This window comes from Phoca vitulina, unplaced genomic scaffold, assembly GCF_004348235.1.
Source record: "Phoca vitulina isolate PV1807 unplaced genomic scaffold, GSC_HSeal_1.0 scaffold45, whole genome shotgun sequence".
Taxonomy (NCBI): Eukaryota; Metazoa; Chordata; class Mammalia; order Carnivora; family Phocidae; genus Phoca; species Phoca vitulina.
The window spans coordinates 10,293,361-10,315,476 of NW_022589748.1; the positions used below are offsets into that span (position 1 = coordinate 10,293,361).

Below are 22,116 nucleotides of genomic sequence, written 5' to 3' on the forward strand. Positions count from 1 at the left end.
AGCTTCAGACAAGAAAGTTTATTGGCGAGGAGATACACGGAGATGTGGCTGTCCTGCCTTGGAGCTTCCCTGGCCTCTCCTCACTCCAGTCCTGCCCTTCTCCCAGCCAGTTTGTCTGCTGACGTCCACCAGGACCTGGGCTTGGCATCGACTGTTTGTCCCTTCTGCTGTCTCTGGTCTATTCTGCCAGTGTCCAGGTGTCGGGGCGGGTTGGGGTTCTCCAGGGCAGATGGGTCTGGGCTGTCCAACAGCGCCCTTCCTGGCTAAGACCATGTCCAGTGGCCTGAGCCTGGATACTGCAATCCACACAGCAATACTCTTCCCATCAGAAGGTTCCAAGATGCCCCTGCCTCTCTACCACCCAAAACTCCTGAAGTCTCACTGTTGTGGCTCATAAGGTCAAACAAACCCTGTTTGGTGCTGGCCAGGGTGCTGGTCTCCTAGGGGCAAGGTTGGGTGGGATCAATTCTTAGATTAAGAGGCAGCAGAATTTAGAGTTTTTTAAGGGCCCTCAGGCTAAGGCCAGTTTATTCATTCAATTAAGTACTGAGCGCCTACGCTATTCAGAATACAAGGCAGTGCTCTAGAAGCTGGGGGTATAGACCATACTGTCAAGGTCCTGACTGAGCCCAGCCAGGACAGTTTCCTGAGCTTCAAGGTCATTGTCTCCAATCTCTATTTCTATCTATTCACTCCTTTCTCCCATTTCTTCCCCTCCTTCTCCCTCCCACCACCTCCCCGGCCCTTTATTCTCTGCTTAAGCAGCAGATACCCTCCCTTTGGTCTCCTGGGCTTCCATCTTCCCTGGACCCCATCATTCCAGTCCTGTTGGTGGCTCCTCCTTGAGGGGCCTTGCCCGACCATCCCCTGTCCCAAAGGGCCTCAGGACCAAGTGCCCACGCTGGTGCTTGATGCGGGCAGAACTGTCACCAAAACCTTTGCCACACTCTGCACACTTATATGGCTTCTCCCCAGTGTGTGTTCGCCTGTGTTTGACCAGATCTGAGCTCCGGGGGAATTCCTTCCCACAGAAGCCACACACGTGGGGCTGGCTGGGTCCAGAGGGCTGGGCTCGGACTCGGGGTCGGGGGGCTGTGGGTGCCGGGCCAGGGGGGTTATGTGGCCTCAGGAGAGTGGATGGTGGTGGTGGCCGAGCCCGTTCACCTCGGTGGGTGCGGAGGTGCTTGACTCGGGCCGAGCTGTCAGCAAAACCCTTGCCGCATTCAGGGCAGAGGTAGGGTTTTTCCCCTGTGTGCACACGATGGTGTTTCACCAGGTCCGAGCTTCGGCGGAAGCCCTTGCCACACTCAGGGCACTTGTGGGGCTTGTCACCTGCCAATGGTGGGGGTGGCTCCCCAGCCTGTGGGCCCCCGGGCTCTGGCTCCAAGCCAGGCAGGCCAAAAGGCCCATCACCCGAGTGTGAAGGGCTTCGAGGTGTCAGCGGGGGGCTCGTGCCAAGAGGAGGTGGGGGTGGGCTTGAGCTGGGGGGTGGGCTGGGGATCAGGGGGGGCAAGGGGTAGCCTGGGAAGCTGAAGTCCTGGGGCTCCATGTGAGTGAGGCGGTGGCGGAGGAGGGTGGAGCTGAGGCTGAAGGTGCGGTCACATTCTGGACAGGCGTGAGGCCGCTCCCCACTGTGGGTGCGGAGGTGTTTGACCCGGGCAGAGCTGTCGGCGAAGCCCTTGCCACACTCGGGGCAGAGGTAGGGCTTCTCTCCTGTGTGCACCCGCAGGTGCTTCACCAGGTCTGAGCCCCGGGCAAACTCCTTTCCACACACATCACAGCCAAAAGGCTTGGGCCCCAAGTGACTGCGCTGGTGGCTCAGAAGGCTGCAGCTGAGCACAAATCTTTTGCCACAGTCGGTGCAGATATATGGCTTGTCCTGGGCCTTAGGTCCCTGTGTGGCTGCCGTGGCTGCTCGAGAAGGCTGCCGCCTGGGCACCACGGGCCGGGGAGGCTGCTCCCCCCGGTGTGTCCGCTGGTGCTTTATGCGAGCAGAACTGTCACCAAAGCCCTTGCCACAGATGCCACACTTGTAGGGCTTCTCACCCGTGTGTGTCCGCTGGTGTTTCACCAGGTCAGAACTCTGCCGGAAGCTCTTGCCACATTCGCCGCAGATAGTGGGGCGTTCACCAGCTGGGATCCTGGACCGAGAAATCTTTGGGGGGCCTTGGGCTGGTGGTCGGGCTCTGTAGGGCTTTTCACCACTATGAGTTCGCTGGTGTTTTATACGGGCAGAGCTATCCCCAAAGCCCTTGCCGCAGACCCCACACTTGTAGGGTTTCTCCCCTGTATGGGTCCGCTGGTGCTTCACCAGATCTGACATCTGCCGAAAACTCTTGCCACACTCACCACACACGGCAGCCCGATCACTAGCCTGGCCCCAACGTGGCTCTCCCAGGAGCCGGGGACCTCTGTCCCGAGCCTGAGGTTTTCCTGGTCCCTCTCTCTGGACCCACAAGTCATCCCAGGTCTGGATGCCTTCAGGTTTGAGAGAGGCATTTCCTACTTCATGACCTGGGGCCAAATCTTCCTCTTCCTTGAACCCCAAGTCATCCTCCTGTGGGGTATGTTCAAACTCATCCGGCTGAGAAATCTCCACATTCTCACTCCCTATACCTGGGGAAAGAAAAGGGAGTAGTAGACCCTGCCCTTTGGCTCAGCCCCTATCTTTGATAACAACTTCCCCAGGAAGGCTTCCTTGACAATCTGCGGTCACAAGGATGCTCTCCCTCTCCTCTGAACTTCTGAAACACTTCTTATTGCTGCCTCTCATTAACAATGGTAACTTCCTTATAACATGCCCTTAATATATGCCAGTCACTGAACTAGGCATCACTGAATCCTTGCAAACAATGCTATGAAATAATACTATTACTACTCCCATTTTATAGACATGAAGACTCAGAGAATTTAAGTCACTTACTCAAGGTTAGAAAGGTTAGAAAGTAGCAAAGCCATGTTTCTAACTCAGGTCTGTCTGATTCCCAAGCCTGTGTTAACCACATTATACTGTCTCTATTTGAAAACCTAGTATTTGCTATTTCTATAGCCCATTCTGTAATTTATTACTTCAATCATCTTGCGTGTACCTAAGAGGACCCAGACGCCCACCTGTCCCTCAAAATGCGTAGAGTTGGTAGGAGAGAGAAGATCAAGCACAAATAATATAATTGTGGGCTCAGAATAACCGCTGTCACAAGAGAGCAAGGAAATAAGGAGATAGGGCCAAGCTTTCACAGCAAAGGAAAAGAGTAAACCACGGAGAGGAATGGAAGATAAAGCTGGAAAGGGATGTTGGGACTCGATTAAGCATGTAAGGCCTAGATCGAACACTAGGCTTTTGATTAGTAGGCAGAAGGGAGCTAGGGAAGGTTTTTGAGAAGGGAAACAGGATTAAATCCGGACTTGGATCAATGTGGCTGCTGAGTGCATCACTGATGAGAAAAGGGATGTGGGGAGGCTGTTGCAATTGTCAGGATGAGATAAAAGGAGGCCTGAAGTAGGGCAGAGGCAGTGAGGCTGGTAATGACTGTCGAGGAGCCAGGAGAGTCCTTGAGATGAAGCCCCTCACGGCCTGACGCAGAGGAGGTGCTCAGAAACGTTGGCTCCTTAACCTCGGTTTTTACTCCCCTCCCCCTCCCCCTGGAAGCACAGTTCATGTCCGATTTTTCTGGGTCTCGGCCAGACAGAGCCCAGCACCGGAGTCCCCACCCGGCCTTTACCTGCCCCTGGCGGCGCACCGTCCCGGCCCTCACCTGTGCGGGCGCCTCTCAGCTGCTCCCTCTCCTCTGCGCCCTGGAGATCCGGGCCCCAGGGCTCCACCGCGCGCTCCATCGCCCGCACGCCGCCCTGAGCAAGGGGACAGACACAATCCCACGGTCACACAGCCATGTGCAGCCCGCGGCGCCCTGCCGCTGCCCTCTGCCGGCCAGCGCGGGCACCGGGCAGCGGCCGGGTCCGAGGTGCGGGGCGCGGCTCCCGGTGACCCCCGCCCGCGCCACCGGCCGCCCCTGCACCTGCTGCTCCTTCCGGCCCGCAGCGCCCCCTTCTCCTCCTGGCCGCCTCCGGCTATGTCACCCCGGCGCCCTCGCGAGCTCCTCGGCGGGGCTCCGCTGCCCGAGCCGCCGGCGGCCCCGGGATGCGGGCTCCGCGCCAAATGGGGAGGGGGCTCGGACCCAGGCGTCCCGGGGGCGGCCGCCGGGGGGCGGGGACGGGAAGCGGAAGCGCTGGGCCTCACCGAGCCGCTCTAGGACCCGGGAGGAGCTGCACGCCTGTGGGGGCCGCCCGCGTCCTCCGGAGCTCGGTGGCCGGCGGGAGGCCGCGTGCCGCGGACAGGGCTACTCTAAGCCGAGGACAGTTGCCCGAACTCGGTGGTATTAACCGTGTACCTCCTGGGCTGGAGCCGGGTGATGAGGGCCGAAGACTCTTCCTAATTATCGCTGTGTCGGGCCGCCCGCGCCGACCTCCGGGGCTGGCCGACTGCGCCAGCCTCCCCGGCCCGGAGAGACAAAGAGAGATCCGAAGACTGACCCAGGGAAAAGGGTGGGGGAGAGACCAAGGCAAACAAAGGGCGGCGGAGGGCGGCGGAGACCCCAGACGGGGCGGGGGCGGGGCGCCGAGACACAGGAAACAAAGCGGGGCCGGTCCGAGAGGCCTAGGGCCGGGGGTGGGGTGGGGAGGGGGGCTGGGCTGGGGGAGACCGAGGCCCGAGCTGCAGCTAGAGGATAGAGGCCGACTCCAGAGAAATGATGGGGAGAGGTGGCCAGTTGAAATCAGGCCCGGGGCGCGGAGCGGAGACCCGGAGCCAGAGACTCACAAAGTCATAACCTAAGAGCCCCGAGTCAGAGGGGACACAGAGGCAGAGAAAGAGACCGAGAGACTGCGGCGGCCCGAAAATACAGGAGCAGGAGATTGGCCACCAGAGACAAAGAGATGTAGAAACATAAGAGAGAGATACGAAGTCACTGAAGCACAGTCGGAGGAGCTGTAAGAAAAGGAAGGGAATCTGGAGAGAAGCAGGCCCAGAGGCAGAGGAACAAAAGACAGTGAAACAGGCAGAGACAAAGAGAGACACAAAGAAAGAGCCCATGGGGAGACTAGGGGACAGGTCGACAGACCTACAAAGGCCAAACCCAGGGGGAACCTGGGTCTGTGTTCCCAGGTATCTGTACTCCGAGCAAGCTTGCCTTTGGGGAAGAGGGGAGTGCCTGGAAGTGTCCCTTGATGATCTGATGGTAGGGAGGGGTGACTGAGGTTTGTATATTAATTCACATTTAATTAGCACCTTAATGCTAAGCCAAGAGTTTGAGATAAAGAGATGAAACACATGTAAGATTTGTCCTTGGATGCTACCAGTTTACAGGGGCAAGCGCACAAACATGAAAAAATTGTGAAGGCGTGGGAGAGTTCCATGTACCAGTACAAGATAGTGTGGGAGAGCAGGAAGAAGTCCAAGCTGTGGGAATGAGTCTGCACGGTTCTGGGCGCCTGGTGTGCATGGATGTTAGTCACTGACCGAAACCAGGGCCACAAATCAATCAGCACATACTTAGGGATCACCAACCAATATCTAGACACTGTCTAGGCCCTGAAAGTAACAAAGGAACTCAGGGAGCTCTTGGTCCAGTAGAAAATGGAGATGTGCAGGTGATGAGACAGATTCCCTACCAACCTGATGAACAAAATATGATAGGAGTGTAGTGCAGAGAGAGAGACCTGTCCAGTTTAGTGGCTGTGGACTCTGTCTTTAAGGCCATTCCTGCAGTCTGATTCCTGGCCTTGTCATTTACTATTATTTGACCCTGGGGAAATTACTTCTGTTTCCTAAACTGTAATGGGGATGATAATAGCTAATTTGAATGGTTGAGAATTCATGTGTTATATGTGTAAAGTGCTTAGCCCAAAATATCAGCTTTTACTCTTCTGGCTGGAGCAACCAAGAAAGAAAGTGGCTTTTTTGAGCTAATCCTTTCAGAACAGCTAAGATTTCTGCAAAGTCCAGAGAGGGCTGAAGTGGGGGCTGAATGAAGAACTCCAGGCAGAGGGAATGAAATGAACAGCTGCCCACACACTAACTGAAAACCTACTATGTGCTAGAAGTTTGAGATCCAAAGATGGTTAAGACCTATCCTCCAAGAGGAAAACAGAATAGTTGTGTTTTAATGTGTCATGAGTTCACATAATAGGAAAGCAGTGGAAGCTGAAGATAGAATGGTACGTTTATTCGTTTCCTGGGGGCCCACCATGTGCCAGGCACTTGTGCTGGAAAACAGAGGTAAGAGGGTACCAAATGGCAAAGAGGTAACCCCTCTTGGAGGAATCTTCCCCTGAAAGGTGGCCAGCCCTCACGCCATACTCACTCACAGAGCTACCTTTAACTTTGGGAAGAGAAAGCCTGGAGTCACTAGGTCTGAATCTGAATTTGGGTCTAAAGATAAAGAAGCCCCTCCAGGGATGCCTGGTGGGGCCGTAGGTAGATATGCAGGTTTGATGGCAAGATGAAAAAGAACTAATCCAGATGATTAAACGGGGAAACAGCTATCTACTATAAACTGCCCCATAGGAATCTCAAGGTAGGATCTTCCTTTCTCTGAACAGGCCCCAAACCTTATCGCATGAATGACTGGACATAATTTGTTGGAGTAATAAGCAGGTAAATGGAATATTGTGTCACTAATAATTCATGTCATCTCTACAAGCCAAGAGACTTTTCTGTAGGGCAGTTTGTTAGTATGCACAAATGCCTTAAATATGTGACTTCCTTTGACTCAGTAATTCCCCTTCTAGAAAGGCCTAAGGAAATGGCTGGACAAGTACATGATGATGGCACCACACACATGTCCATCCCAGCTCAGCACTGTTTATCGCTGAGAAAAACGGGAATCAATCTAAGTACTAAGCATCTATAACAATGATAATACAGATGGCCAACAGGTACATGTAAAGATGCTCAAATCACTGATCATCAGGGAAATGCAAATCAAAACTACAATGAGATTTCACCTCACACCTGTCAGAATGGCTAAAATCAACTATACAAGCAACAGGTGTTGACAAGGATGTAGAGAAGAGGGAATCCTTGTGCACTGTTGGTGGGAATGCAAACTGGTGCCGCCACTGTGGAAAACAGTATGGAGTTTCCTCAAAGGTTAAAAATAGAACTACCCTATAATCCAGCAATTGCACTACTGGGTATTTACCCAAAGAATACAAAAACATTAGTTCAAAGGGATACATGCACCCCGATGTTCATAGCAGCATAATCTACAATAGCTAAATTATGGAAGCAGCCCAAGTGTCCATTGATAAATGAATGGATAAAGAAAATGTGGTATGTATATACAATGGAATATTATTCAGCTATAAAAAAATGAAATCTTGCCCTTTGCAACCACATGGATGGAGCTAGAGTATAATGCTAAGGGAAATAAGTCAATCAGAGAAGGACAAATACCACGTGATTTCACTCATATGGAATTTAAGAAACAAAACAAGCAAAGGGGGAAAAAAGAGACTAAGCCAAGAGACAGGCTCTTAATTAGAACAAACTGATGGTTATCAGAGCTGGGGGAGGGGGGGAGGACTAAATAGGTGATGGGGATTAAGGAGTGCACGTGTGTTGCACTCCAGGCGATGTACAGAATTGTTGAATCATACTGTACACCTGAAACTAATATAACTATGTTAACTGGAATTAAAATAAAACTTTAAGAAAAAGCACTCATCAAAGTGTTAAACGACATTCTCATAAAAATGAACATATGTTAAAAAATTATAATATACGCGTGTATTATAGAAAGATGTATAGAACATATGAAGTGACAAAAATAGGATTCCAAACAAAGTTATAGTATGATCCTAGTTTTGTAAATATGTTTATTCATATTAATAGGGATGGGAGAAAATCTAGAAGGATTAAAAATCAAAATGGGGTTATAACATAGTAGTGATATTAGATGCATATATTTCTAATCCATTGTATTTTCTATTTTTTTTTCTGTGGGAATATGTTGATTTTATAAGAAATAAATGAATATACATGTTATTTCCCTAAAGGCTATCGAATAGCTCAGGGAAGACATGATTATTTGAACCCAGGACAGGTGCAAGAGGATAGAGGGTGTAGAGAGAGGGGGACCAATTTTTCTGACAGGAAGATCTTGGAAACCAGTTGGATATACAGTTGACCCTTGAACAATGCAGGGGTTAGGGGTTCCAATGCTCGTTGCAGTTGGAAATCCATGTATAACTTTTGACTCCCCAGAAACTTAACTACTAGACCAGAAGCGTCAACGACAACATAAACCATTGATTAACCCGTATTTTGTATGTTACATGTATTATATACTGTGTTCTTACAACAAAGTAAGCTGGAGAAAAGAAAATGTTAAGAAAATCATAAGAGAGGTGTGCCTGGGTGGCTCAGCCAGTTAAGCATCTGACTTTGGCTCAGGTCATGATCTTGTCCTGGGATGGAGTCCCGAGTTGCACTCCTCCATCAGTGGGGAGTTGGCTGTCCCTCTCCCTCTGCCTCTCCCCCTGCCTCGTGCACACTCTCTCTCTCTGTCTCAAATAAATAAATCTTAAAAAGGGGGGGGGCACCAGGGTGGGTGGGTTAAGCGTCTGCCTTCGGCTCAGATCATGATCCTGGGGTCCTGGAATCAAGCCCCCCATTGGACTCCCTGCTCAATGGGGAGTCTGCTTCTCTCTTTCCCTCTGCCCCTCCCCCACGCATGCTCTCCTGCTCGCTCGCTCTCTCTCTCAAATCTCTTAAAAAATAAATAAAAATTTTAAAAAGAAAATCATAAGAGAAAATACCTTTATAATACTGTATTTGTTGAAAAAAAATCCGCATGTAAGTGCCCCCCACACACAGTATAAACCAGTATTGGTCAAGAGTCAAATGCACTTGTGCAGCGCAAAGGGGGAGGAGCTCAGAGTTTTAATTAAGACATTAGGCCTGTTCAGCTTGATAAGAAATGCAGGAGGAAAGGCTGCGGTGGAGTGAGGAGGGGTATAATTATCCTTTCCCTTGGCTTCTCGAAGTCCTCTGTTTATATCCTTGTTGCGCAACATTTTTAGCACCAGTGTTCTTTGGCACACTTGCTAGTGGCTGTCTCTGTCTCCCCAGATGGCCGAATCCCCGACCGATCCACTGTCTGGATCCTCAGCAAGGAGCAGTCACTAGATTTGAGACGGTAGTACTGACACAGTCCTCCGCTCAAGTAATGTCAGCAATACTAGCATTCTGTGGGAGCTCGTCTCGAACGCTGGATACTGAACTAAGAGCTTTATGTGTATTAGACCATATAATTAGACCACTGTCACCCTAAGAGGTAGAATTATTAATTTAACGTTTAACAGATAAAGAAACGAAGTCACAGAGAAGTAAAAGTAAGATACCCAAGATCACACAGCAAGATCATACATCTCTTAATCACGATGTCTCTATAATCCTCTGATTCTTGCACAACTTCTGAGTTTAATGCGGCAGGAGATTCGAATCCCATTTTTTTATAAAGATTTTATTTATTTATTTATTTGACAGAGAGAGACACAGCGAGAGCGGGAACCCAAGCAGGGGGAGTGGGAGAGGGAGAAGCAGGCTTCCTGCCGAGTAGGGAGCCCAATGTTGGACTCGATCCCAGGACCGTGGGATCATGACCTGAGCTGAAGGCAGACGCTTCACCGACTGAGCCACCCAGGCACCTCTCCAATCCCATTTGAAAGATAAGGAAAGTAAGGCCCAGAGAGGTCCTGGACTTCATGTCCAAGGTTACACGAAGGGACAGTTATAGAAATGAGTTTGAGTAAGAATAAGATAGACACACGGCAACATGGATGGATCTTAAAAAATCGTACAGAAGGAGGTGCCTGGCTGGCTCAATCAGAACAGCATGCAATCTTGATCTCTCGAGGTCATGGGTTCGAGCCCCACATTGGATGTGCAGATTACTTAAAAAAAAAAAAAAGCTTTAAAAAAGTTTTAAAAAGTGCTGAATGAAAAAGTTAACAAATATGTATTCATATATATATATAACCCTTTGTGTAAACATGCACTGTATACTACACATTTTTCAAAATGTATACAAACCAGAAAACTACACACAGAGCACATTAGGGTGGTTGCCTTAGGATGAGGGGTAGGCATGAGCCACGATGCTGAATCCGTCGGCTCCGGCTGCCGTAACAAAATACCACAGGCTGGGAGTCTTAAACAACAGACATTGATTTTCTCATAGTTCTGGAGACTGGAAGTCCAAGCTCAAGGTGCCAGCAGGGCTGGTTTCTGGTCTCCTTGGGTCGCAGACAGCTACCTTCTCACTGTGGCCTCACGTGGTCACGTGGCCTTTCCTCTGTGCCTGGGCTGAGATCATGGGTGTCTCTTCTTATAAGAACACCAGACCTATTGGATCAGGGTTCCACCCTTATGACTTCATTTAACCTCAATTACCTTCTTAAAGGCCCTATTTCCAAATATAGTCACATTGAGGGTTAGAGCTCCAGCACATGAATTTGGCAGGGGGGGGGGGGGAGACACAGTTGAGTCCGCAACAGGGGCTAACAGGGAAATAATAAATAGAACCATAAGCAGTGGAGAACGAAAATGAGGTGGAGCAGTAGGTGCAATCCAGATCCAGCAGGGCCTTATAGACCATAGTAGGAAGACTAGCTTTAGAGGCCTGGAGAGGTGACTCAGGTCATAAAGGCCAAAGTCAGGGTTTGGCATACAGCTGATTTGACTCCAAAGCTCATGTCATCTGAAACTACTCGAGTCCTGATAACCAAGTGGAAATGTGTGTATTTCATTTTACCATGAGGAAAATGGAGTTTAGAGAGGTCCAATGACTCGCCCAAGGTCCCATAGTAAGTGGGAGAACTGAGGTTTGCAGAGCTTTCTGCCTCCAGAGCAAGGCTCCTTTTACATGTTCTGCTAGCCTTGGGCCCTGACCAACTTCATTCACTCATTACTCCATGCACGCATTCATCTAGTATATTATTTATTGGCACCTGCTTTGCGGCAGGCTTGGCAAGACACTGAAGATATAGGAATGAAGAGGACGTGGTCCCTGACCTCAGAAAGCTCAGCCGGTGGAGAAGATAGCCAGATAAATAAATGCAAGCATTGGGGAGAGGTCTGTGGAAGGGGTTAGAGAGTTTGGAGGAGGGAAAATGACTGTGCCTGGGGTAGTTGGGCAAGATTTCCTAAGGGAGGAAGAAGAGATCTTTGAATCAAACCCTTGAAGGATCTGGAAGAGCAGAAGGAAAAGCTCAATGTGGGGGCGCCTGGGTGGCTCAGTCGTTGGGCATCTGCCTTCGGCTCAGGTCATGGTCCCAGGGTCCTGGGATCGAGTCCCGCGTCGGGCTCCCTGCTCGGCGGGAAGCCTGCTTCTCCCTCTCCCACTCCCCGTGCTTGTGTTCCCTCTCTCGCTGTGTCTCTCTCTGTCGAATAAATAAATAAATAAATAAATAAATAAAATCTTAAAAAAAATAAAAAGCTCAAGGTGGGCAGAGTGAAGGATGTGGGCATTCTCCAAGGAGGAGTGAGGGATGGGTGATGAGGCTGGATGTGGAAGGCTCTGGCTGCCAGGCCAGAGCTCAGACTTAATTCTGAAGTTCCTGGGAAGCCCCTGAAGGGGCTAGAGCAGGGGACTGCCTTGACCAGGATTCTAAAGGAAGGTCTCTCTGGCAGTGATGTCCAAAGACTTGAAGTCCTTTCAAGAATCAATTGCATGGGGGCGCCTGGGTGGCTCAGTGGTTAAGTGTCTGCCTTTAGCTCAGGTCATGATCTTAGGGTCCTGGGATCGAGCCCCAAGGTGAGCTCCCTGCTCAGCTGGGAGTCTGCTCCTCTCTCTCCCTCTGTCCCTCTCCTTCCCCCCTCCCCGTTTTCCCCTCCTCCCCTACTCATGTGCCGAATGCTCTCTCTCTCTCTCTCTCTCCCCCAAATGAATAAATAAAATCTTAAAAAAAAAAAAGGAATCAATTGCATGAAAAAAAAGAAAAAGAATCAGTTGCATGAGCTGGTAAGGAAAATTGATGGCACCTTCCACCCCTAATCCTATTATGATTTTTGGTCCACTTAGACCCTGGGAACTTTTTTTTTTAACCATCCCAGTCAAAGCCTTCATCTCACTTGCTAGAGACACCAATCTGCTTCCTTCCTCTCTGCCTACACCCCATCCACCCGGGTGATGGGGCTACAGTGGGGGCATGGAATAAGGGTGTGCAGAGAACTGAGCTATTGAAGCTTCCCATGGGGGGGATAGCCAAAGGGATCCAGGAAATGAGAACTCCAGGTACTCTTGGTCTTGGGTTTCCCCACCAGTTCGAGCATCTCAGCTTCCTACATTGCCCGCCCCCTTATTTGCCACACCAACTTCCTGCCCCACCAGAGGAAGTGGGGAGAGACAGCAGGTGCAGCGACAGCTAGCAGGGCCATGGTGAGTCCTTCTGCCCCAGAATACAGACATCTCTGCCCTCAGCCCCCAACCCCCAGAGTAGCCAGGTTCAGGTCAACCCACAGCAGGCTGACTTCTCCTCGCCCACAAGGTCAGGTTATCCTGGGGGCCCAGCCCGCCGCTCCCAGCAGCCTCACACTGTCCCCCCACCAACAGGACAAGGAGTATGTGGGTTTCGCCGCCCTCCCCAACCAGCTGCACCGCAAGTCCGTCAAGAAGGGCTTTGACTTCACACTCATGGTGGCAGGTCCGATGGGTTTTGGACAGGGGACTGGTTGGGGGAGGCTTCCTCCAGATACCCTGGCTGTCTCCTCACCGGACCAGGTGGGTCTGTCCTGCCTACAGGGGAGTCAGGCCTGGGAAAATCCACCCTCATCAACAGCCTGTTTCTCACCAATCTCTATGAGGACCGGCAACTGCCAGAAGCCAGTGGTAAGACCCTCCTGACCTCTCCAGGGACTCTGTCTCTCCCATCCCCAGGCTGCACTGTCTTTCTTTTCATCTGGGTCTCCCCTGACTTTCTGGGGGACTTGGGTGGCTCACTGCTTTTCTCTGAGACTCCCCTGAAAAATGAGTGGGGGTAACTGTGATTCTGAGAAAGGAAATCAGTCCTGGCTCAGACCCCTACCCAGCTCCCTGACCTCTCCCCGTCCCCACAGCTCGCTTGACACAAACGCTGACCATTGAGCGCCGGGGCGTGGAGATCGAGGAGGGGGGTATTAAGGTGAAGCTGACCCTGGTGGACACACCTGGCTTTGGGGACTCCGTGGATTGCTCAGACTGGTGAGGAGCAGGGGAAGCAGCGGGGACTAAGCTTCCCAATGTGGCTACTCTGTGAAGACTGAGGGGTCAGTTCCAGGGCTGGTCTGCTCTGCCCCTGCCCTCCCCAGAAGGTGGGGCCTGTTTCTGGTGGCCATGTGGCCCAGAGTGCCCTGTGCTCCCTGACATCTGACCTAAACCCCGCCAATCTCCTTTGATGTCTTTGGTTGGACCCCAAGAAGCTAGTTCCTACCCCCACAGTCCTGGCTAACCTTGGCCCCTTCCCTGCCCTGTGGCCCCTCATCTCTGACCTACTCTCTTGCCCCACACCCCAGCTGGCTGCCTGTGGTGCGCTTCATCGAGGAGCAATTTGAGCAGTATCTGAGGGATGAGAGTGGCCTGAACCGGAAGAACATTCAGGATTCCCGTGTCCACTGCTGCCTCTATTTCATCTCACCCTTTGGCCGAGGGTCTGGGGACACCCTGGGGGGTTGGGGTATTTGGGGAGGGAGAGGGAGGGTTTCTGTGGCCTAAGGCTGAGCCCTGACCAATCACTCTGTGCAGGCTCCGGCCCCTAGATGTGGCCTTCCTCCGGGCAGTGCACGAAAAGGTCAACATCATCCCAGTCATTGGCAAAGCAGATGCCCTGATGCCTAAGGAAACCCAGGCCCTCAAGCAGAAGGTATGTCTGGTGACCTCTGATCTTTGGTCCTACGTGAAGCCAGAAGTCGTTATCAAACCTGAACTCAGCTTTGACTTCTGTGATCTTGGGATCACCTTTTGGAAGTATAATGTGTCAAGATACATTGTGGGAGAAAGTTTCTGAGGAAGGTGGGTAGTAAGCTGGCTGAAGGAGCCATGTCTCCGGAGGCCCAGAATAGAATCCCTGGACTGGATGCTTGGTTGAGGCCTGTCTGAGGGCTGCAGCAAAGGCATGATGACTCTTGATATCCCTCCAGCCCCAGGATGTTGACCCACCTCGTGACTTCAGAGGCCTCTCCCACTGTTTATGCTTAGGCCTCTCTCTCCTGGGCCTCTGGTGTCTGCCTCATTTTACAATCTTTCCAGGCCTCAGTCGTCCCTGTTAGGGTGTCTTTGTCTCTTTTTCACCATCTATATCTCTCATCGTCTGAGGGTTTTTTTTTTAAGATTATTTATTTATTTATTTATTTTTAAATTTTTATTTATTTTTTAAGTAGGCTCCACGCCCAGCACGGAGCCCAACACCGGGGCTTGAACTCACGACCCTGAGATCAAGACGTGAGCTGAAATCAAGTTGGATGCTTAACCCACACTGAGCCACCCAGGCGCCCCAAGATTTTAAGCAATCTCTACACCCACTGTGGGGCTCAAACTCACAACCCCAAGATCAAGAGTCACATGCTCTACTGACTGAGGCAGCCAGGGGCCCCTCTGAGATTTTGGTTTAGGGCATCCTGTATGTTACCATCTCTGTCTTTCATGTCTTCCTCTCTGTCTCTGACCACCTGGAACCTGTATCTCAGTGTCCAGCCATGCAGTGTCCGCTGCGCACAGCCTCTGTTTCTCACCATCTGTGCATGTCTGCTCCCAGATCCGGGACCAGTTGAAAGAGGAGGAGATCAACATCTACCAGTTCCCCGACTGTGACTCTGATGAGGATGAAGACTTCAAGAGGCAGGATGCAGCGATGAAGGTGCAGAGGCAAAGGAGGAAGGGGCAAAGAAGCGGGGGAGGCGGATGAGGAGGTGGAGGCTGACAGCGAGGTTTCTGCCCCGGGGGCGTCCAACGGTGACCCCTGACTCCTGCCCTCCAGGAAAGCATCCCTTTCGCAGTCGTTGGCTCCTGCGAGGTCGTGAGGGAGGGCGGGACCCGACCCGTGAGGGGACGCCGTTACTCCTGGGGTACCGTGGAGGGTGAGTAAGGTGGGCATGCGTTCTGAGGCCAACAGGGAGCCCAGAATGCCTGAGTCAACCGCACCCAACATATGAAGTTGGGGCGATCTCTGGTCCTGGGGGTCCTAAGGGCCAAAAGAGGGGTCCTTGGACTGCAGACCCTCACCTAGAGCCGGGGCAGGACTCCGGGCCGACTGGACCCGGCCAGTAGGGCTGCACCCGAAGCTCCCTGACGCTCGCCGGTCCGCCCCTCAGTGGAGAACCCACATCACTGCGACTTCCTGAACCTGAGACGGATGCTGGTGCAAACACACCTGCAGGACCTGAAGGAGGTGACCCACGATCTGCTCTACGAGGGCTACCGAGCCCGCTGCCTACAGAGCCTGGCCCGGCCTGGGGCTCGTGATCGAGCCAGCCGTAGGTGAGAGCCCGACCTGAGTCCCAGGGGCTCCCAAGGCCCGGCCTCACTGTCCCGGATCCGGCCTTCACCATCCAGACCACTCTTCCAGAATCTCTCCCCACCCACTTTGCTTATGGCATTGAAAGGACATATGGCCCTGCCTCCTAGACCCCAACGTCGCCCCACACCCTGCCCCGCTTCTGCGACCCACAACGGAGGGTCCCGCCCTTGATTCCCTGTCCCTTTTCCCATGCCCCCTAGTAAGCTCTCCCGCCAGAGCGCCACAGAGATCCCGCTGCCCATGCTGCCTCTGGCCGAGACCGAGAAGTTGATCCGCGAGAAAGATGAAGAGGTGAGCAAGTACCTCGCTCCCCCTCCTCCCCCCAAGGCCCCAAGTGCTCTTCGAAGTCCCTCTCTGGCCTCCCCGATCCCACGCCTACAATCTTGCCCCGCACAGCTGCGCCGCATGCAAGAGATGCTGGAGAAGATGCAGGCCCAGATGCAGCAGACCCAGACTCAGGGAGGGCAGTCGGACGCACTCTGAGGACCCCGCCCGACCCTCCTTTACCTCGGCTCCGCCTTCAGTCGGTCTCCTATCCAATCCTGGAGCCCCAGCCTGAGAGGCCCGCCCCCGCAGGGGGCTCACCGGCTAACAGGTTCTCCCAATCCCAAATCTGTGGCCCCGCCCCCACCCGGCCCCGCCCCAGCTTCCAGCCCCGCCCCTGGCCCCCACCCCCGCCGCTCTTCACCCAAGCTGTGACTTCAATAAAAACAGTGTCAGGGCTCCTGGGTGGCTCAGTCGGTTAAAGTGTGGGACTCTTGATTTCGGCTCAAGTCATGATCTCAGGGTCTGGGATTTAGCGGCCTTGGGCTCCCTGTTCAGTGGGGAGTCGGCTAGACATTTTCTCTCTCTCCCCCTCCCTCTGAACCTCCCGTTGCTCGCGCGCTCGCTCTCTCAAATAAATAAATGGGTAAATCTTAAATAATAATAATAATAAAAAAGTTTCCCCGAGGCCACGCGAGTCTTCCTTTCCCAGCGGGAGTAAGTGGCGGTTGTAGCTGGTGGAACGAAACCGCCCCACCCAGACCTCCCAGCCACTAATTACTCATTCATTCGTTGGGCGCTGCCTTCGTGCCGGGCTGTGTTTCAGCCCCGCGCCCCACCTGAGTTCCTCTCCCACAAACGCACCGAAGGCGCCGCCGCTAAGAAACAACGACCAGTTTAGTTTTATTAGAGTCTGGTGGGGGGTCGGACTGGCAGCAAGGCGTTGGCCAGCAGAGGCCTAAGAGGGTGGGTCCCCTACTCCTGGTCCTTGGCATCGCCATGCGTGATGACGTAGCAGATGTTCTTGTAGTCTACGTTGCCTCCCACGTCGGGGGGGAAGGCTGCCCACATGTTCCTGATCTGGGGAAAGATTCAGGGGCGTCTCCTACCGGTTCCATATGCTCCCCTTCCCCCTCCCTCTGCTTCTCCCAGGCCCTCACCCCCCCCCCCCCCCCCCCCCACCCCCCGCTCACCTCTTCCTGGGAGAAGCGGTCACACTGCGTGGTAAGCAGCTCCTCCAGGCTGGAGAGAGGTGACATATGGGGAGTTGAGATTGGGCTTCGTGGTTCCTTTCCACTCCCTCCCACCTCATCCTGGTTGCCATTCCTAGTAGCAACTTGAAAACCCAAGTCACTCTAAATCCCACTCTGGTCTCCCAATCAGTCTGGCCTCCCTGCTTTCGCTCTTCCCTTCCCATATGTGCTGTGAAAATGTAATCCTATAGCCCATTTCCACAGTGCTAATTTTTCCCTTATCCCCTCCCTTAATACCTAACCTTTGCTAAAAATTTAAGGAGGCTTGGACACCTGGGTTGTCAGTTAAGCAGCTGCCTTTGGCCCAGGTCATGATCCCGGGGTTCTGGGATTGAGCCCTTCTCTTCTTCTGGTTGTCCGGTCGCTGCTTCTCCCTCTCCCTCTGCACCCCGCCCCCCCAATAAATAAAATCTTAAAAAAAAAAAAAAGAATTTAAGGAGGCTTTCTGTGTGTGAGCAGCTGGAGAGGGTCACTTACAACTGCTTCTTGATGGTGCCCTTCCCCTCAGGGTCCAGGACCTTGAAGGCTCCAGTGATCACGTCCTCAGGGTCAGCACCTGAGGATCAGAAGGCACATGAAGCTAAAGGGTCCCTGAAGGGTCTGTCCCTGAAAGGTCTGGGGAGGGGCAGCTGGGGGCTTAGACCCAGGACACTTCATTCACCTTTGAGCTTCTCTCCAAACATGGTCAGGAAGACGGTGAAGTTGATGGGACCACTGGCTTCCTTCATCATGGCATCTAGCTCCTCATTCTTGACATTGAGGCGCCCTGGAGCAGGGTGGGGGAAGCTGGAGTGGGGTCCTGCGGCCAAGGGTTGATCCTTCCCATAAATTCAGACCATCCCACCCATTTTCGTCTGGGTGGACTGAGGCCCAGGGTGGAACCGGCAGGGCTGAAACCCAAGGCTTCTGAATTCCCAGGACTCTGTAGCCTTGAATCTTTATGGGTGGGATAAGGGGCTCACCCATGGCTGCGAAGGTGTCCCGCAGATCTTCCTTGTCGATAATGCCATCACGGTTCTGGTCGATTACCGTGAAGGCCTGTGGAAGGCAGGGGTGGGGGGGGTTAGTTCCCCCATGGCCAGGCTTCAGCATCCCTACCCCAGGCAGATCAGATTCTGGCCCCTGGCCAGCTGTTCTCTTGCATGCCAAATGGGGAGGGGAGCAAGGAGTTCTAAGCCCTTCCCCTCCCCCCAAACAGGTGCACATTCCAGGGAGGGGGTGTTGGGGGGGAGGGGCGGCAGGGGGGGGCCTTTGGTTAGTCTTCAGTCTCCCTTCTCCCCTTACTCACCTCCTTGAACTCCTGGATCTGAGTCTGGTCAAACATGGAGAAGACGTTGGAGCTTCCGCCCTCTGCCACTGCCCTTCTCTTGGCCTTCTTGGGTGCCTGGGAGTTGAGGGATGGGTAAAGGGGTCCATGGGCCAATCCCTCCTCTTCTCTGGAGGCAATGGATTAGATTCAGGGCTCTTTAAGTCATTTTTCTAAAGCAACTCTTCTGGTTCTAGGCTTTCCCCTCCTTATGAGCTCTTTGCTGAAGGGACTTGCTTTGGTTGCATCCCCAAATTCCTACCCTCCATTCTACTGAACAAGTCGAGTCCCCTTCTCAGTGCCCTGAGCTTGCCTCCTCTGAGTCCCAGACTTGCTGTGTGACCCTGATCTACTCATTCACCCTGTCTGAACCTCGGCTCTCCCATTAATAAAATGGGAGTTGGAATCCTTGCCTGATTGGTCCCAGAGGGTTTTAGGAAGAGGGAGTGCAGGAAGGTATGGAGCATGCTTTGAGAGGGATGGGTCTCCTGTGAGTGGAGAGTCTGGGCAGACTGGGTTGGGTCATTTAGGCTATCGTTCTGTATGCTCCTCATTAGCAATGCCAAGAAAGGGAAGATTCATCTGTTTCCTCTTACTGGACTGGGAATCAGGTACTTTCTTTTAAAAAGTGAGGCTGCCTTGAGGTCTGAGGGATCTGGGTAGGGGCTGGGGGATTCTTACTCACCATGTCTTCAGTCTCCTGGGGGCAAGGCAGTGGTTCTGGCTGGAAAGGAGCAGAGTTGGCCGGTGGCGGTCCCTCTGGGGTTATATAGTCCTGCCCCAGGGAGCCCTCAACATACCAGGGTAACCTTAGCCCTGTGGGTGCCCACCCCAGATACCAAAATAGCCCGGCTCAGGGCCTCTCCTTTCTTGGAGGGCCGGCAGCAGCTGGAGCCCAGGGAGGGAGGAGGGAGTGGGTCTTGGGATGCATGTCTCACTAGGACCTGGGCAGGAAGGGATGTTCTCTTTCCCAAAAGGGGGCTCAAATGTGCCAGAGTTCAGAGAGGACCCAAACTGAGGCATTGTACTGGGAGAAAGATAAACCAGGCCCCTGTACCCCTGAGTGGGGTGGGTCCAGATTTATTATTTATTTTAAAAACATTCCTTATTTTGAAATTAACATTTTTATGTTTTTATTTATTTGTATTTTTTTTAAGATTTTTTATTTTTAAGTAATCTCTACACCCAACGTGGGGCTCAAACTTACAACCCAGAAATCAAGAGTTGCATGCTCTACCAACTGAGCCAGCCAGGCGTCCCTCCAGATTTAAGGCCAGTAAAATTATTGAGCACTTACAGTATGCCAGGCACTGGGCTCTGCCTCATGGGTGCCCCCTGGCAAGCATAGTCCCCCACTCCCATTGTGGAGTTCACAGTCAAGTATATGTATGTTTGTGGGGTAGTGGCAGAGTTGAAAGGGAGACAGCTGTCTGAGAAGCTGAAGAATCAAGAAGGTCTTCTACGTCCCCTTTGGTGGGGGCAGGGAGGATGTTTCAAGAAAAGATGCCAAGCATAGAATGACCAGGTAGAAAGAGGCTAGACAGCCTGGAGCAGAAAGCCTGCTCTGTGATCTTGCACTTTGTGCTTTAACTCCCTGGGCCTTGTTTTCCCCATCCCACAGAACTTGTGGATATGAACACTATTTGGAAACAGTTTAGTGAAATATAATCATTACAATTAATATTTATGCCTTGCCTTGGTGGACTTACAGCCTAGCTGTGGAGACAGGATAAAGGCAGAAAATGTCATAACAGCTGATTAGGAGCACAAAAGTAGAGAGCATAGCAGCCCTGTGTGGGACTATGGGAATGACTTTATGAAGGCCAGGAAAAGTAAGTCAGGTGAAAGTGGAGGGGCAGACATGCTAAGCAGAGAGCACAGATGGACAAAGGCCTGGAGAAGTGAAAAATCAGGTTGTCAGAATGGTGATGGGGCTGGAGCAGAGGGTGCAGGCTGGAGACCAGAAATTGGAGGGTCTTCCATGCCAGGCTGAGGATTGAGACCTTGGGAGCCTTGGAAAAGTTTGAAACAGGAGAACATAATCTAATGTGAGTCCATAATCATTTCTTTGGATCCTATTGTGAAAGTTGGAACTCAGAGGAGGGGGATCCAAATACCAAGAGGGAAGCTAGTTGTTCACCTCCTCCCGGTGGCTGGGATGGCCAGTGGCTCCTTTCTTCATTCTGGGCAAGAACCAGTTTGGCTGACTGTGTGACTTTGAGGTACCCTCTCCTAGGGAAATAGTGGCTGAGGAAGCCCCAGGAGGCCAAGGTTGGCAAGGACACACATCTCCTCCTTCTCTTGCTCCCTCTAGGACCCGATGTCCTGAGGAAGGTGACTCTTCTCTTTCCCTCCTCCAGTCTCATGCCAATGCCTCTAAGACATTTTCTTTTCTGGGCACGGGGGCCCAGCCACCTGTTGTCTCTAAGAAGAGAGAAGGAGCCACCCTAAACTTAGCAGCTGCCCTTGGCCTCCTACACTGGCCCCTCCCTGCCTCAATCGACAGCTGCCTCCCCTTATACGGTTACCATGGGGGTCTAGGCCCAGGGAGGAGCCCACTTAATCCGGGGTTCTGGGAGGGGAGAAAAACTCCAAAGAGGGGAAGGGGGAAAGTGCTCAGGTAGCTTGGGCCAAATGGAAAGTGGGGAAATTGAGGAGAAGGCGATCAGGAGCTGTGTATCTAACTCAGACACTGACTGGGAATACACAGGATCTGGGTCTGAGCTGGGAGCGAGTAGCCTAAGAGAACTCAGAAACCAAGGAGGACCTGGGACATTGGGAGCTAGGCCTGACTGAAATTTCAGGATGGTGGACTCTGTATGGAAGTTGGGGCCCTCTAACCCTGAGGCTCAAACGGATGGGGGTCAGAGAGAGATGGGACTCCTAAAGTCAGGGCTTTGTGTTTGTGATCTATGGTAGCCTGGGGGCTCATGAGATTGGGGTCTGCTTTCTTAGCAGAAAATGAGGAGTGCAGAGAGGTGTGGCAGTGATGGGAGAGGAGTTGATGGGACAGGTCGTGGATCCCCCAAAGAATAAGAACACAGATATGGGAGTTCATGTTACTGGGAATTCATGGTTTGGGGTCTAGGATACCCACTAGAATGGGGGGGCACTCAGAGGATGAGGTCCAAGGAATTAGAGCCTGGATTCTGGGGAGGAGATGAGATAGATGGGGGAGGGGAGGTGTTGAGGAGAAGGACTTAGGGCTTGGGATTCCCATAGGAAATGGAGGATCCAGGGAGATGGGTCACTTAGAGGATTTGGGGGCTCTGGTAATAGTCGTCTGGGCTTTGAGTGTTGAGGTTGGTTGCGGGTCGGAATGAAAATTAGAGACAGAGTGGAGGTTGAGAGTACTTGATCAGGGCACTGGATCTGTGGTGGGGTCTTACAGACCACCAGAGTGAGGCGGCTCTGGATGGAGAAGGGGAGCCCAGGGGGCCCTTGGCTGGCTTAGTCGGTGGGGCATGCGGCTCTCCATCTCAGGGTCGTGAGTTCAAGCCCCACCTTAGCTGTGGAGCCTACTTAAGAGAGAGAGAGAGAGAGAGAGAATGGCAGCCCAAAAAGGACTCAAGCAAAGCAGCGCGGCGCTCTTATTGGCTAAGGACTGCTCTAATGTCCCTGGCCCCCGCCCCCTCTCGGCGCTGTCCCCAACTGTCACCCCCTCCTGCGCTTGTCTCCGGTTGTCACCGATATCCCTGGGCCGGCACCGCCTGCTGGCAGCTCCCCTACCCTTTGGATGCT

The 22,116-nt window shown here is 52.6% G+C and overlaps 3 protein-coding genes across 4 annotated transcripts; 1 reads left to right on the plus strand and 2 right to left on the minus strand.

Moving 5' to 3' along the window:
- Window positions 1-3: 3 nt before the first annotated feature.
- Window positions 4-4,505, minus strand: ZNF48 (zinc finger protein 48). Of its 2 annotated transcripts, none has more exons than XM_032431161.1 (3): window positions 4,389-4,505; window positions 3,756-3,849; window positions 4-2,616 (listed from the first exon to the last, which is right to left on the minus strand). In XM_032431161.1, the coding sequence occupies exons 2-3, from the start codon at window positions 3,832-3,834 to the stop codon at window positions 815-817; spliced, it is 1,881 nt and encodes a 626-aa protein (XP_032287052.1). In that variant the 5' UTR covers window positions 3,835-3,849; window positions 4,389-4,505; the 3' UTR covers window positions 4-814. The 2 variants fall into 2 exon arrangements, with proteins under 2 accessions (XP_032287052.1, XP_032287051.1); XM_032431160.1 differs by lacking the exon at window positions 4,389-4,505 and adding an exon at window positions 4,017-4,189.
- Window positions 4,506-12,299: 7,794 nt separating this feature from the next.
- On the plus strand, window positions 12,300-16,172 carry SEPTIN1 (septin 1). Its single transcript, XM_032430981.1, has 11 exons — window positions 12,300-12,440; window positions 12,615-12,705; window positions 12,804-12,890; window positions 13,118-13,241; window positions 13,553-13,687; window positions 13,782-13,899; window positions 14,791-14,892; window positions 15,013-15,112; window positions 15,347-15,512; window positions 15,753-15,843; window positions 15,949-16,172. The coding sequence occupies exons 1-11, from the start codon at window positions 12,438-12,440 to the stop codon at window positions 16,033-16,035; spliced, it is 1,104 nt and encodes a 367-aa protein (XP_032286872.1). The 5' UTR covers window positions 12,300-12,437; the 3' UTR covers window positions 16,036-16,172.
- Window positions 16,173-16,695: 523 nt separating this feature from the next.
- On the minus strand, window positions 16,696-19,119 carry MYLPF (myosin light chain, phosphorylatable, fast skeletal muscle). Its single transcript, XM_032430761.1, has 7 exons — window positions 19,061-19,119; window positions 18,358-18,453; window positions 18,032-18,107; window positions 17,731-17,835; window positions 17,547-17,625; window positions 17,010-17,058; window positions 16,696-16,896 (listed from the first exon to the last, which is right to left on the minus strand). The coding sequence occupies exons 1-7, from the start codon at window positions 19,061-19,063 to the stop codon at window positions 16,792-16,794; spliced, it is 513 nt and encodes a 170-aa protein (XP_032286652.1). The 5' UTR covers window positions 19,064-19,119; the 3' UTR covers window positions 16,696-16,791.
- Window positions 19,120-22,116: the final 2,997 nt, after the last annotated feature.